Here is a 16366-nt window from a genome sequence, read left to right on the forward strand (position 1 = left end):
CTTCCCACCTCTTCTTAATATCCTCTGCTTCTGTGAGGTCCATACCATTTCTGTACTTTATTGAGCCCATTTTTGCATAAAATGTTCCCTTGGTATCTTTAATTTCTGCATAAAATGTTCCCTTGGTATCTTTAATTTCCTTGAAGAGATCTCTAGTCTTTCCCATTCTATTGTTTTCCTCTATTTCTTTGCACTGATTACTGAGGAAGGCTTTCTTATCTCTTCTTACTATTCTTTGGAACTTTGCATTCAAATGGATGTATCTTTCCTTTTCTCCTTTGCTTTTTGCTTCTCTTCTTTTCACATATTTTGGAAGGCCTGCTTAGCCAGCCATTTTGTTTGTTTGCATTTCTTTTTCTTGGGGATGGTCTTGCTCCCTGTCTCCTGTACAATGTCATGAACTTCCACCCATACCAAAGTGGTAAAAATAAATGATGGAATAAACAAATCATTGGGGAAGAAAGTATAAATTTTCATTACACAAGAGGCACAACTAAAAATTATAGGAACAGTGAGGGGAATAGAAAATGATCTTTAGCACATCACAGTAACATCACACAGAACATTACATTGTATCTTCAGGCAAGATACAATGAGGAATGCTAAAAGTGAAAATAGTATTTTTTTTTAAAGAAAAAAAAACAGGACATTTGTGTAGACTCAAAGAATAGTCTCCAACATATTTACTAACTACTATGGTTAAGTCCACAAATTCTTTGATGTGCTTCCCTCTAGGTTATGGAGCTTAATAGATTTTCCCCCTGAATACTGAATGGACTTAGTCACTTGCTTCTAATAAACAAAACGTGGAAAGGAAAAAAGAAAAACTTTACAGTGGATATACCTAGCAAGTTCTATCTTAACTAACTCATTAATATTAACATCACCAATAATAAGACATATTGACATCATGTATTCCCTAATATGATGCAATTAGGCACAGACAATTCATAACTTCAGTCTAATCATGAGAAAATATCAGGCAAACCCAAATTGAGGGACATTCTACAAGACACCTCAATTTACTTTAAAATGTCAAGGTAAGAAAAAGACCAGGGGAAAAATAAAAGAAATTTCACAGACTTCAGGAGTAAAGGTCTGTGACAATAAATGCAATGTGGTACTCTGGACTGACTCCTGCAAGAGAAAAAGTATATTTCTGGGGAAGCCTGTAGTTTAATTGGTAGACCTGTACCAACGTTAATTTCTTAACACTGTATTACGGTAGGCGTTAGCAATAAAGGAAGCTAGATGATGCTGAGGCTGAAACTTAAATACTTTGGCCACCTCACGCGAAGAGTTAACTCACTGGAAAAGACCCTGATGCTGGGAGGGATTGGGGACAGGAGGAGAAGGCGACGACAGAGGATGAGATGGCTGGATGGCATCACCTACTCGATGGACGTGAGTTTGTATGAACTCCGGGAGTTGTTGATGGACAGGGAGGCCTGGCGTGATGCAATTCACGGGGTCGCAAAGAGTCGGACATGACTGAGCAACTGAACTGAACTGAAATGAGATGAAGGGTATTTGCGAATTCTCTCTACTATTTTTGCAACTCCTCTGTAAATACAGAATTATTTAAAAATAAAAAGTTTAAGCTCTTAAAAGCTAGTGGGGAAAAATTAGGTCACCTACCAAAAAATATGAGTAACAGTAACTTATTATTAGTAAAACAGTTGCAAGAAGACAATACAGCAGTGCCATTAATGCTTCAAGAAAATACAGTTTTCAGCCTAGAATTCTGTGTTAGCCAAACTATCAATTAAGTTGAAAAGCAAAAGTAAAGGCATTTTCAAACAAATTTACTTCCCTATGCCTTTTTGTTGACCATGATGGCTACTCTGTTTCTTCTAAGGGATTCCTGCCCGCATTAGTAGATATAATGGTCATCTGAGTTAAACTCACCCATTCCAGTCCATTTTATTCGCTGATTCCTAAAATGTCGACGTTCACTCTTACCATCTCCTGTTTGACCACTTCCAATTTGCCTTGATTCAAGGACATGACATTCCAGGATCCTATGCAATATTGCTCTTTATAGCATCAGACTTTGCTTCTATCACCAGCCACATCCACAACTGGGTATTGTTTTTGCTTTGGTTCCATCCCTTCATTCTTTCTGGAGTTATTTCTCCACTGATTTCCAGAAGCATATTGGGCACCTACTGACCTGGGGAGTTCCTCTTTCAGTATCCCATCATTTTGCCTTTTCATACTGTTCATGGGGTTCTCAAGGCAAGAATACTAAAGTGGTTTGCCATTCCCTTCTCCAGTGGACCACAGTGTGTCAGACCATGGAGTAGTCATCATGGTCAACAAAAGAGTCCCAAATGCAGTACTTGGATGCAGTCTCAAAAACAACAGAATGATCTCTGTTCATTTCCAAGGCAAACCATTCAATCACAGTAATCCAAGTCTATGCCCCAACCACTAATGCTGAAGAAGCTGAAGCTGAATGGTTCTATGAAGACCTACAAGACCTTTTAGTACTAACACCCAAAAAAGATGTCCTTTTCATTACAGGGGACTGGAATGCAAAAGTAGGAAGTCAAGAAATACCTGGAGTAACAGGCAAATTTGGCCTTGGAATACGGAATGAAGCAGGGCAAAGACTAGTAGAGTTTTGCCAAGAAAATGCACTGGTCATAGCAAACACCCTCTTCCAACAACACAAAAGAAGACTCTACACATGGACATCACCAGACTCTACACATGGACATCACCAGATAGTCAACACCGAAATCAGATTGATTATATTCTTTGCAGCCAAAGAGGGAGAAACTCTATACAGTCAACAAAAACAAGACCAGGAGCTGACTGTGGTTCAGATCATGAACTCCTTATTACCAAATTCAGACTTAAAATTGAAGAAAGTAGGGAAAACCACTAGACCATTCAGGTATGACTTAAATCAAATGCCTTATGATTATACAGTGGAAGTGAGAAGTAGATTTAAGGGACTAGAGCTGATAGATAGAGTGCCTGATGATCTATGGACGGAGGTTCGTAACACTGTACAGCAGACAGGGATCAAGACCATCTGCATGGAAAAGAAATGCAAAAAAGCAAAATGGCTGTCTGAGGAGGCCTTACAAATAGCTGTGAAAAGAAGAGAAGCGAAAAGCAAAGGAGAAAAGGAAAGATATAAGCATATGAATGCAGAGTTCCAAAGAATAGCAAGAAGAGATAAGAAAGCCTTCCTCAATGATCAATGCAAAGAAATAGAGGAAAACAACAGAATGGGAAAGACTAGAGATCTTGTCAAGAAAATTAGAGATACCAAGGGAACATTTCATGCAAAGATGGGCTCGATAAAGGACAGAAATGGTATGGACCTAACAGAAGCAGAAGATATTAAGAAGAGGTAGCAAGGATACACAGAAGAACTGTACAAAAAAGATCTTCACAACTCAGATAATCACGATGGTGTGCTCACTCACCTAGAGCCAGACATCCTGGAATGTGAAATCAAGTGGGCCTTAGAAAACATCAGTACGAACAAAGCTAGTGGAGGTGATGGAATTCCAGTTGAGCTATTTCAAATCCTGAAAGACGATGCCGTGAAAGTGCTGCCCTCAATATGCCAGCAAATTTGGAAAACTCAGCAGTGGCCACAGGACTGGAAAAGGTCAGTTTTCATTCCAATCCCAAAGAAAGGTAATGCCAAAGAATGCTCAAACTACCGCATAAATGCACTCATCTCACACGCTAGTAAAGCAATGCTCAAAATTCTCCAAGCCAGGCTTCAGCAATATGTGAACTGTGAACTTTCAGATGTTCAAGCTGGTTTTAGAAAAGGCAGAGGAACCAGAGATCAAATTGCCAACATCTGATGAATCATGGAAAAAGCAAGAGAGTTCCAGAAGAACATCTATTTCTGCTTTATTGCCTATGCCAAAGCCTTTGACTGTGTGGATCACAATAACTGTGGAAAATTCTTCAAGAGATGGGAATACCAGACCACCTGACCTGCCTCTTGAGAAACCTGTATGCAGGTCAGGAAGCAAGAGTTAGAACTGGACATGGAACAACAGACTGGTTCCAAATAGGAAAAGGAGTATGTCAAGGCTGTATATTGTCACCCTGCTTATTTAACTTCTATGCAGAGTACATCATGAGAAACACTGGGCTGGAAGAAGCACAAGCTGGAATCAAGATTGCCGGGAGAAATATCAATAACCTCAGATATGCAGATGACACCACCCTTATGGCAGAAAGTGAAGACGAACTAAAGAGCCTCTTGATGAAAGTGAAGAGTGAAAAAGTTGGCTTAAAGCTCAACATTCAGAAAACGAAGATCATGGCATCTGGTCCCATCACTTCATGGGAAATAGATGGGGAAACAGTGGAAACAATGTCAGACTTTATGTTTTTGGGCTCCAAAATCACTGCAGATGGTGATTGCAGCCATGAAATTAAAAGACGCTTACTCCCTGGGAGGAAAGTTATGACCAACCTAGACAACATATTGAAAAGCAGAGACATTACTTTGTCAACAAAGGTTCATCTAGTCAAGGCTATGGTTTTTCCTGTGGTCATGTATGGATGTGAGAGTTGGATTGTGAAGAAGGCTGAGGGCCTAAGAATGGATGCTTTTGAACTGTGGTGTTGGAGAAGACTCTTGAGAGTCCCTTGGACCGCAAGGAGCTCCAACCAGTCCATTCTGAAGGAGATCAGCCCTGGGATTTCTTTGGAGGGAATGATCCTGAAGCTGAAAGTCCAGTACTTTGGCCACCTCACGTGAAGAGCTGACTCATTGTTCAAGACTCTGATGCTGGGAGGGAGTGGGGGCAGGAGGAGAAGGGGACGACAGAGGATGACATGGCTGGATGGCATCACTGACTCGATGGACGTGAGTCTGAGTGAACTCTTGGAGTTGGTGACGGACAGGGAGGCCTGGCGTGTTGCAATTCATGGGGTCACAAAGAGTAGGACACGACTGAGTGACTGAACTGAACTGAACTGATGCTTTTTTATAAGAAGCATTTCAGAATGTTTTCCAGGAACAAAGGGAATAAACTGAGAAAACTGAGTATGTAAGATCTTGAGAATACTAGATCCAAACCAACAGAGCAGGGAAGAAAGGTTTCAGGATTATAGCTGTGCAGCAGTCCTAGAGAGAAATCAATCAGTGTTTGATCAGAAAGTTGGAGACCTCCACGAATAAGGAGAAACTGGATGGAGTTGATATCTCTTGAAAAGTTAAAATAACAAGAGGAGGTGATAAAGTTAACCAATGCAAGGGGGAAGAAGGCAATGTGAATCTTGGCAAAAAAAAAAAAATACACAGGAAACAACATGTAACCCGTATAATCACAGTCCATTACATAACCATAATTATTAATTTTCAATGTTAAGAACTAAGCTATATAAAACAGGCAGTGGATATTAAAGAAAATGTAAGCATTTTAACATCAAGAGAAAGACGAGAGAGTAAAAGTTTAGGTGAGAGAAGTTAAAAGGTGGAAGAGACAGAAACTGAAGGAGAGGCATGGCAACACGCTATTACAGAGTGGTGTGTCATGATACAACATTTGGCCTACACGCAATTGAAGAAAAGATTCAAAGTCACTGATGGTATAAGGTGAGGTAAATTATTTTGGGAGGAGTGTTGATTTCTGACAGTTTGTAACTTAGTGTCCCTTTTTTAAAATAGAAGTATATTGATGTACAATATTATATAAGTTATATAGGAGCATAATACAGTGATTCACTATTGTTAAGGTTACACTTCATTTATAGTTATTACAAAATATTGGTGATACTTCTTGTGTTGTATGGTATATTCCTGTAACTTATTTTATACCTAATAGTTTGTACCTCTTAATCTCCTACCCCTAAATTGTATCTACCCCCTTCCCTTTCCCTATTCTTAACCACTAGTTTGTTCTCTATACCTGTGAGTCTGTTTCTTTTTTAAAAAAATATTCACTTGTTGTATATTTTACATTCCACTTATAAGTGATATCATACAGTATTGATCTTTATTTCACGCCACGTATTGATAGACAGTTAGGTTGCTTCCATTTCTAGGTAAGTGTAAATCATGCTGATATGAACACTGGGGTGCATGCATCTTTTCAAATTAGTGTTGTTTCTTTTCCCCAGAACATATATACCCAGGAGTGGAATTGCTGAATCGCATGGCAATTCTATTTCTAGTTTTTTGAAACCTCCATGCTATTTTCCAGAGTGGCTGTACCAATTTACATTGCCACCAAGAGTACACAAAAGGGTTCCCTTTTCTCCACATCCTCACCAACATGTTTTTCCTTGTGTTCTTTTTAATGATAGCCATTCTCACAGTGAGGTGGTTTTGATTTGCATTTCCCTGATGATCAGCAACATTGAGCAGTTTTTTATGTGCCTACTGGCCATCTGTGAGGTAAATTCTTAACTCTCACTGCACGAAGTCAGTAGTGTTTAATATTGATATATCAATAAATAATAGTATAAGCATATTTATAGATACATTGAGCCATCATAGGATTAATAAAAAAGAATGCAGAAACAGTTAAAACACATGATTTACTCCAGGGAGCAGAATGGGGTGGTGGGGAGAGACTTGGATTAACAACTGAAGCTTTTCTACATGAACCCATTTTTTTCAAGGTTTTTTTTTGTATTGATATAGCCAATTAACTTTCAGGTGAACAGCAAAGGGACTCAGCTATACATACACACGTATCCATTCTACCCCAACGATCTGATTTTTTAAAATTCCATATGTATGAATCATTTGGAAAATTTTTAATTTTACAGAAAGCAAAAAAAAAAATTCATTATTTCTCGGCAGTGAAAACAGATAACTCAATTTATTCATTTACAGTAAGGTGATGACTGAGTTTCTACTTAGTGCACTGGCTGGGTATTAAATAAAACACTGTTCTTGCTATGAAAAACCAAGGTTTTTAGCTTAACACGTTGAATGCTTAATCAATACTAATTTATTTCAAAAGATATCGTTTCATATTCTTTTCAACAACTTTAATAAACAGAGTAAAAATTACTGATATTATGTCCTTAAAAATAGTAAGTATCTGATGCTAAGTCAAACATTTTTCAAAATAACATGTTTAAATAAAAAATTCCATGAATGATGTATTCAAGATGTTTGAAATACTGAAAATAAACTTTAAGTACATTAAATTCTGAATTGTTCAAGTTATTAGAAGATGATAATGATAGGAACCATTTAAAAAAAGAAATTATGCCTCCAAAGAAGTAGGAAAAAAAAAAAGAAAGAAATTATGCCTACAAATCATTAAATCTTTTGAAGTAAATATTTAAATTCTTCAATAAATTAATCTTGTATAATCTGTATGCGTATGGATGTACAATAGAAAGGAACTTGAGAAAATCCTTGTTTCTCAAAAATGATGAAATCACAATGTGAAAGGTTCCAAAGTTTCTCAGCTTCTTTAATCTGTCCCATTGCTAAGCCAGGGTGGAAATACTACATCCAGTAATTCTGGCAGAGTATTTTTCTATACAGATATCAATATTGCTATCAGTTTAAATTTTTAATCACAATACATTTGCCAATATGAAAGGTGAGGTGGCATTAGAAACCCCAGTGCAATATACTACAGAAAGCTTTTAAAACTTTAATTAAAAGTCTTATTTTTAATATAATGCTAACTCAGTGATTGAGCCATTACACTAAGACTCATCTGTATTACTAACTTGTGTGCATATCAAACTAAGTAATTTTTACTTATCACTTCAAAGAAATCTAGCAATCATTATTTCTTCTCTGAGATTATATTCTGATATATAAAACAGAGCCAACTTCTAGCTTACAACGCTTTTGTTAGAATCAAATGAGATGATTTTTTTGAAACATTTGATATTCAGTAGCTGATCAATAAATGTCAGTTCCAGTTCCCCTTTCGTCCTTTATATACCTTGATTCAAGTTAACTGTTAACATCTAATTGAAAAAAACCTAACCAAATCATTGCTTTTTTCAATAATTAAATAGAGTCCCAAAAATAAAACTATACATGTTCTAAATACAGCATATCACTGTTACATGCCCCCAAAAAGGGAAAACTAACCAACATATCATGACTTAATACAAGCTTCTATTAAAACAGTATAGTATTGCTATAGGAAGAGACAAATAGATAAAACAGAGGATCCAGAAACTGAGCCATTCTTAAATGGAACATCAATATATGAGAGAAATTCCATTACAAATCAATGAAGAAAGAACTGAATTATTCAAAAAATGGCTTTCCACATAGAATAAAAATAGAATTATATTTCCTTTTTAGGAAATCATCAAAAATATTCTAGGCTAATAAAAGATCAAATTTATGAAAAGAAAACCTTAAAGCCAATAAGAAGAAAATGTTTTTAAAAACTTTATGATCTTGGGATATAAGAAAATTTCATAAAAAAAGTAAAAGGGATACATTTACATATTGCTATATTTGACTAAATAAAAATGTAAAACTTTCATATGACAAAAGATGGCACCAAGATAATAACTAGCAGTATGTGAAAGCCTTTTGCAAAATATAAATCAGTAAGAAAAAGGAAAACAATAAAAAAGAGCAGAAAACAAAAGATAAATGACCAATAAACATATGAAGAGATGCTTCATCTCACTATAATCAGGAAGAATGCCAATTTAAAAAATCATTCAGTTTTGCCAAATATCAAAATGCTTATGTAAAGTTTAAAAATAAAATAAAATTTAAAAAAATAAATAAATAAAAAATACAAAATCATTCAAAAGCTTTCAAAACCTGAAGCTACTGAGTACTGGTGAATACACAGCACAGTGAAAACTCTTGATCAATCCCTAGAGAGTAACAGAGATGGCAATAGCTACTTTGGAGACTCCAGTGTTTATCTAGCAAAATCAAATATACACATTCTCTAAGATCCAGTAATTCTACTTCTTGTACATGGCCACTGTATGTTCAAAGCAGTAAAGTCCGTGACAGCAAAAAACAAACTCGAAGTCATCCAAAGAGTGTGGGGACTGGACTACACAGTGTAGTGAAGTTGTGATACAATACTACACAGCAGTTAAAACAAACAGACATGTATTCAAACACATACATGTATTTGTGTTTGATATGAACTTGGACAGATTACAAAACGTAAGTGAAATTATGATACAGTAATATATCATTTACATAAAGTTTTACAGAACACACAAAACAGTATTTCATATATATATATATATATATATATATATCCATGAACAAAATACGTAAGAGTATTAAAACTATACTAAAAACTTACACTTTAAATTCATGGTAGCTGTTGTCTTTGGGAGGTAGGACAGAGATGATGTTAACTTTATATGACTTGTTTTGTTAAAAAACAACATGTTAATAGCTGTCACTTTTGAAAGAGTTTAAGTAGGTATTTGTCATATGGGTCTTGATGCTTCACTCAATTATCTGGATTATAAAAAAACTAATTAAGATCACCAATAAGATGGTAATTCAACTCTCTTTTAATTTAAACTGACAATAAGTAATATGTGTCAGTTCGACTAAGAAAAAAAAGATAAATGGAATAAATTCCAAGTCCTTTAAATTATCCTGATAAACCTTACAAGAAATAGCATAAAATATATCTCAGAAATAAGGTAAAAAGTTTTGATCTTAAACATCTTTCATTTAATCACTAAAATGAATGATCTCTCTTTAATTTTTGTATTTTCAATTTCATAGCTCACTGTCACTAAAAGTTTCATCTAAGCATTGAGGAAAGAAGTAACAAGACCTAAAATAAACCAACTAACCTGTATGAGTTCTTCTATGTCTCTGAAGCTCATCACTCCTTGTGAATCTTTTGCCACAAAACATCCAGTTGCATATAAAAGGTCTTTCTCCAGTATGCCAGCGAAGATGTGCTCGTAGGTGAGAGGTTTTGCCATAAACTTTTCCACATCCTTCAATATGACAGATATGCTGTTTCTTTTTTCCTGGTTCATTACTGCCTCTATCAAAAACAAAAAACAAACATTAATTACACTTCCAAATGTCATGCTTATAATTAAGGAAAAATAAAAGGGAATCAAGGTAATTAAATGATGCTTTCTAAATGGGTTTTTTAAATCACGATGTCACAACTACTGTTAAAAATCAGAAAAATTTCAATTAAAGAAAAAAGGTTGTGGAATAAACTCGAAAGTGCAATGAAAACATGTTAATTTTAGAGAATTCTATGTTCTGCCACGGAATTCCTGTTCATTTCCGAGTAGCTTCCTCCCCTGGGAAAAAATCTTTAAGCTTTTCAAGACATGTGAACATTCTTCTCTAAAACAGCAAGATATGGTAATCCTCATTTAAAAGTGTAGGTTCAGAGTTTCACTTCCAATAAAAACAGCGTGAAGAGCTCCGTGGACCTATTACCCAGTGAAACTAGTGAAAATGATAACAAACAAAGCAAATACTATTTACAATCTCTGGAAATGGCCCTATGAGTATACAACAAATAAAGAAACATTGATTCACAAAAACCAAATAGAATTTGGTAAGAAGAGTGAGAGTCTGTTGTATCTGAACCAATACTCATGCTGTCCCTCCCTCCTCCTTCCACCTGCCTTGACAGAGAAACACTATAGACCGGTGCAATCAACAACACTATTATTCCCTCTGCTCCCACCTTCCAGTTGGTGGGTTATCACCTCAACACAGGCAGGTCATCAGTATTCCTCTATCTACCTGCTGCTGAGGCTAAGTTTCAGGTGAGTGTGGCTAACAGATGAGGAACAACCTTCTTCCACCCAATTTCAATTCCTGAGACACAGGCTGGACCTTGGATAAAGCGCGATGAAAACACTGAAGTCCAGATTACACTAGACCCAGTTCATATGTAGTTCATAAATCAGAGGTTCCAAGCCTGGCAAGATATAAAATCTGAGGCTACTACTGATCTCCCTGTTCCCAAGTGCTCATCTCTTGGTGCATGGAATGCATAGGGAGAAATGTGCCACTGTCCCACTACCGCAGTTCAACAACCATGACACAGATTTTGGCCAGAAGGAGAGCATACCATAAAACATCAGGCTCCAAATCTCTTCCCAAGAAACTGATTTCATTTACAACTGAGTGTGGAAAGGTCTAAAGATGCTCTTAAAAACAGAAAAGACAGGGAGGAAACTAATAGGCATGTTGGTGAAGTAAGCTAAACTGCAGACTGTTATGCTGCCAGGAAAAACTGAGGAATAGAGGTAGCTGGAAGAAGCCCTACAGATCAAAATAAATTTCAGATACAGACCTAATGCTTGCCCTTTTAAACTTTGACTGGATCAGTCTGTGTAGCAATATATGCTTCAGGGCATTATTAAAAACAACAATCAGTGGAGCTGAACAGTTGGGTGCGGTCAGGGAAGGAGACACCCCAAAAGACCCATACCCAAACCGCTGTCATTCCAGGGTAACTAAGGAACAAGATGATTCATATTTTGCGGGGGGGAGTGTTTCACAAGAATAATTCAGCTAGTCACTAATGCTAAGTTGCTTCAGTAGTGTCCGACTCTGTGTGACCCTATAGACGGCAGCCCACCAGGCTCCCCCATCCCTGGGATTCTCCATGCAAGAATACTGGAGTGGGTTGCCATTTCCTTCTCCAATGCATGAAAGAGAAAAGTGAAAGTGAAGTCGCTCAGTCGTGTCCGACTCTTAGCGACCCCATGGACTGCAGCCCACCAGGCTCCTCTGTCCATGGATTTTCAGGCAAGAGTACTGGAGTGGGGTGCCACTGCCTTCTCCGAGTCACTAAAGAAACAATCAAACAACAATAACAAGCCAGGGGCAGGAGGAGGACAGAGGGCAGTACTAAAAGTTGCTACAATATATTATTTCAACTTTAAGTTTCCAACAAAAATTATGAGACTCCAAAAGTCACAAAGAAAGAAAACATGACCTTTACATGAGCAAAAAAGCAGGCAAGAGAAAGTGCCTGTGAGAGACACCAAATTTAATAAGACTTCGAAGTAGCCATTATGAGTATGTTCAAAGAAGTAAAGAATATTACGATTAAAGCAGAAAAGCAAGGTATAATGACAATTTCACATCAAACAGAGAATATCAATAAAGAGCTAGAAACTATTTTTTAAAGAACCAATGAGAAATTCTTGAGATAAAAGGTAAAACTGAAATGAAAAATTCACAAGAGGGACTCAAGAGAAGGAAGAAATAGTGAAACTGAAGGCAGTTCATAGGGATTATGTAATCAATCTGAAAAACAGACAAGAGACAGAACAAAGAATAAACAATGTCAGAGAAATGAGAGACACCAACATATGAATGACAAATATGTCATTTTTTTTGAGGAGAGAAGAGGAGAAAGTGGAATAGGTGATGAAGCAGAAAAAATATTAAAAGAGATAACAGCTGAAAACTTATGAAAAACATTAATCTATACTTTCAGAACAGAGAAGGCAACAGCACCCCACTCCAGTACTCTTGCCTGGAAAATCCCATGGACGGAGGAGCCTGGTAGGCTGCAGTCCATGGGGTCCCTCAGAGTCGGACACGACTGAGCGACTTCTCTTTCACTTTTCACTTTCATGCATTGGAGAAGAAAATAGCAACCCACTCCAGTGTTCTTGCCTGGAGAATCCCAGGGATGGGGAGGCTGGTGGGCTGCTGTCTCTGGGGTCGCACAGAGTTGGACACGACTGAAGCGACTTAGCAGCAGCAGCGTACTTTCAGGAAGCTCAACAAACTGCAGGTAGGATAAAGGTAGAGATCCACAAATAGACATTGTACACTAAAAGCACTGAAACCTGAAGACAAGGACAAAATCTTGAACAGCAAGAAAGATTAAATGCTGGCTTCTCAGCAGAAACAATGGAAGTCAGAAGGTAGTGAGAAAACATTGTCAAAGTACAAAAAACAAACACACACATAAAACCAGAAAGCCTCAAACTAGAATTCTATATCCAGCAAAGTTATCTTTCAAAAATGAAGGTGAAATAAAGATATTCCCAGACAAACCAAAAACTAAGAGAATTTGTTACCAACAGACTTGCTTTGCAAGAAATATTAAAAGTTCCTTAAGCTGAAAGCAAGTGAAACCAACAAATAATTCAAATATATATAAAGAAACAAAAGTGCTCTAGCAAAGGTAATTATGTAATTATAAAGGACAGTGTAAGTGTATGTTTCTTCTCACTTGATTTAAAAAGCAATTTTATAAATAAACAGTATATATGAAATGTATTGTCAAGCCTATTGAGAAACACAACATATGCAACATAGTTGCCAAACACAGCACAAAGGAGGTGGGCGGGAGCAAAGCCATATTGAGCTATAAGGAAATGACCTCAAATTCAAGGGAATAAATAAAGAGAACCAGAAATGATAAAGTTAACATAGCAAAAGCAATATATACATGCTCATTTTCCTCGACTTCTTTAAAAGATAAATTTATATAAATCAATAATTATAACAATGTATTGTGGGGTATGTAACACTTGCAATATCTATGTATAATAAAAATACCACAAAGAGAAGCACAGATCTACATAGGGGGAAAATTTCTATAACTCACTGGAATTAAGTTACTATAAATCTTAAAACTGACTATGATAAATTAAGCTATACATGGTAAGGCCTACAGCAACCATTAAATAAATATGTAAGGACAGTGAAAAAAATCATTAATGAAATTAAAATGCTGTATTACAAATTAAGATGATATATTATTAATTTAATTCAAAAGAAAGCAGTAAAGGAGGGATAAAGGACATGAGACAGAAAACAAAATGTAAAATGGCAGGCATAAATTTATTATATCAATAACATAAAATGTGAATGGATTATATATATACTCATCAAAAGGTAGGTTCTGTCAGATTACATTTAAAACAATACAAGAGCCATTATGCAATGTCTCTAGCTGACACACTTTACATTTAAAGATACAAAAATACAAAGAAATTCAAAGTAAAAAGGTGGAAAAGGTCTCATGCAAACAACTACCACAAGAAAGCTGGAGTGACTATACTAATATCAGACAAAGTTATCTTTAAAACAAAAGACGCTATTAGAAATAGAGAAATTTGTTAAGGATAAATGAGTTAATCCACTAGGAAGGTATAATAATTATAAACATCAGATCAGATCAGATCAGATCAGTCGCTCAGTCGTGTCTGACTCTTTGCGACCCCATGAATCGCAGCACGCCAGGCCTCCCTGTCCATCACCAACTCCCGGAGTTCACCCAGACTCACGTCCATCGAGTCAGTGATGCCATCCAGCCATCTCATCCTCTGTCATCCCCTTCTCCTCCTGCCCCCAATCCCTCCCAGCATCAGAGTCTTTTCCAATGAGTCAACTTTTCGCATGAGGTGGCCTAAGTACTGGAGTTTCAGCTTTAGCATCATTCCTTCCAAAGAAATCCCAGGGCTGATCTCCTTCAGAATGGACTGGTTGGATCTCCTTGCAGTCCCAGGGACTCTCAAGAGTCTTCTCCAACACCACAGTTCAAAAGCATCAATTCTTTGGCGTTCAGCCTTCTTCACAGTCCAACTCTCACATCCATACATGACCATAGGAAAAACCATAGCCTTGACTAGACGGACCTTTGTTGGCAAAGTAATGTCTCTGCTTCTCAATATGCTATCTAGGTTGGTCATAACTTTCCTCCCAAGGAGTAAGTGTCTTTTAATTTCATGGCTGCAGTCACCATCTGTAGTGATTTTGGAGCCCAGAAAAATAAAGTTTGACACTGTTTCCACTGTTTCCCTATCTATTATAAACATACATTCACTTAAACAATAGAAACAAGAGAGGGCCAAAAGAGAAGTAAAAATTGACAGAAAATGAAAGGAGAAACAGATAATTCAATGCTAATAATTCCAAGTTTCAATTATCTTCAATATTTCCACAAAACAACTAGGAAGAAAATCAGTAAGGAAGTAAAAGACCTGAATAACACTATAAATGAATTAGACCTAACAGACATCCAGAGAACACTTCATCCAATAAGAGCACTCTTCTCAAGTGCACATGGATACTCTTCATGATAGATCAGATGCTACAATGTGAAACAAATTTCAATAAATTTAAAAAGACAGAAATAACAAAATTTTCTGACCACAATGAACTGAAACAAGAAATCACTATATAGGAGTAAACTGGGAAATTCATAAATACCTGGAAATTAAACAGTATACTCCTAAATAATCAGTGGGTCAAAGAAGAAATCAAAAGACACTGAGATGAAGGAAAACAAAAACACAACATACCAAAACTTAGACCATACACATAAACTGATGCTCAGAGGGAAACTTATAGCTGTAAATACCTATATTTAAAAAGATCTTACCTCAAACATGTCAGAATGGCTATCATCCAAAAGACAATAACAAATAACAAAAGTGGAGAAAAGGGAGCCTTCATGCACTGTTGTTGGGAATGTAAATTTGTATAGCTGCGATGGAAAACAGTGTGGATACTCCTCAAAAACTTAAAAATAGAATGACCCTAAGCCCCGGAATGCCACTCCTAGGTATTTAACCAAAGAGAATGAAACACTAATTAGAAAAGATACAAACACCCTGTGTTAACTGTATCATTATTCACAGTAGCCAAAATACAGAAGCCACCAAAACGCCCATCAATAAATGAGTGGATAAAAAAAATATACATATATATATGAATGTGTGTATACACACACACACAATATAGTATTACTCAGTCATCAAAAGGAATGGAATCTTGCCATTTGTGACAATGCGGATGGACCTCCAATGAAACAAGTCAGAAAAAGACAAATACTGAATGCTTTTACTTATATGTGGAATCAAAAAAAGTAAACAAATTAACAAACATAACGAAATACAAACATAGTCATAGAGAACAAAGGGGTGGCTGCCAGAGTGGGAGAGGGGAAAATAAGGCAAGGGAAACTGAGAGGCACAAGCTTCCAGTTAAAAAAGTAAATGAGTCAAGGGGATGAAATATTCAATGTGAGGAATATGGTCAATAGCTATGCAATAATTTTGTACAGTGATATATCATAGAATTGTGATTACTGTGAAACGTACAGAAACTGTTCAGTTGCTAAGCCTTGTCTGGCTCTCTGCAACCCTATGGACTGTGCACACCAGGCTTCCCTGTCCTTCACCATTACCCGGAATTTACTCAAACTCATGTCCACTCAATCAGTGATGTCATCCAACCATCTCCTCCTCTGTCACCCTCTTCTCTTCCTACCCTCAATTTTTCCCAGCATCAGGGTCTTTTCCAGTGAGTCAGCTCTTCACATCAGGTGGACAAAGTACTGGTGCACCAGCATCAATCCTTTCAATGAATATTCAGGGTTGATTAACTTTAGGATTGAATGGTCTAATCTCCTTGCAGTCCAAGGCACAACCACAT

The 16366-nt window shown here is 36.7% G+C and overlaps 1 protein-coding gene across 1 annotated transcript in view; it reads right to left on the reverse strand.

The window, feature by feature from the left end:
- Positions 1 to 16366, reverse strand: part of SP4 (Sp4 transcription factor) — an 82271-nt gene that overhangs the window by 19222 nt on the left and 46683 nt on the right. Inside the window, exon 5 of the mRNA XM_070369753.1 lies at positions 9772 to 9971. Within this exon, the coding sequence (XP_070225854.1) occupies positions 9772 to 9971 (200 nt within the window). The remainder of the gene's footprint in view (positions 1 to 9771; positions 9972 to 16366) is intronic.

This window comes from Bos mutus, chromosome 4 (assembly GCF_027580195.1).
Source record: "Bos mutus isolate GX-2022 chromosome 4, NWIPB_WYAK_1.1, whole genome shotgun sequence".
Lineage (NCBI taxonomy): Eukaryota > Metazoa > Chordata > Mammalia > Artiodactyla > Bovidae > Bos > Bos mutus.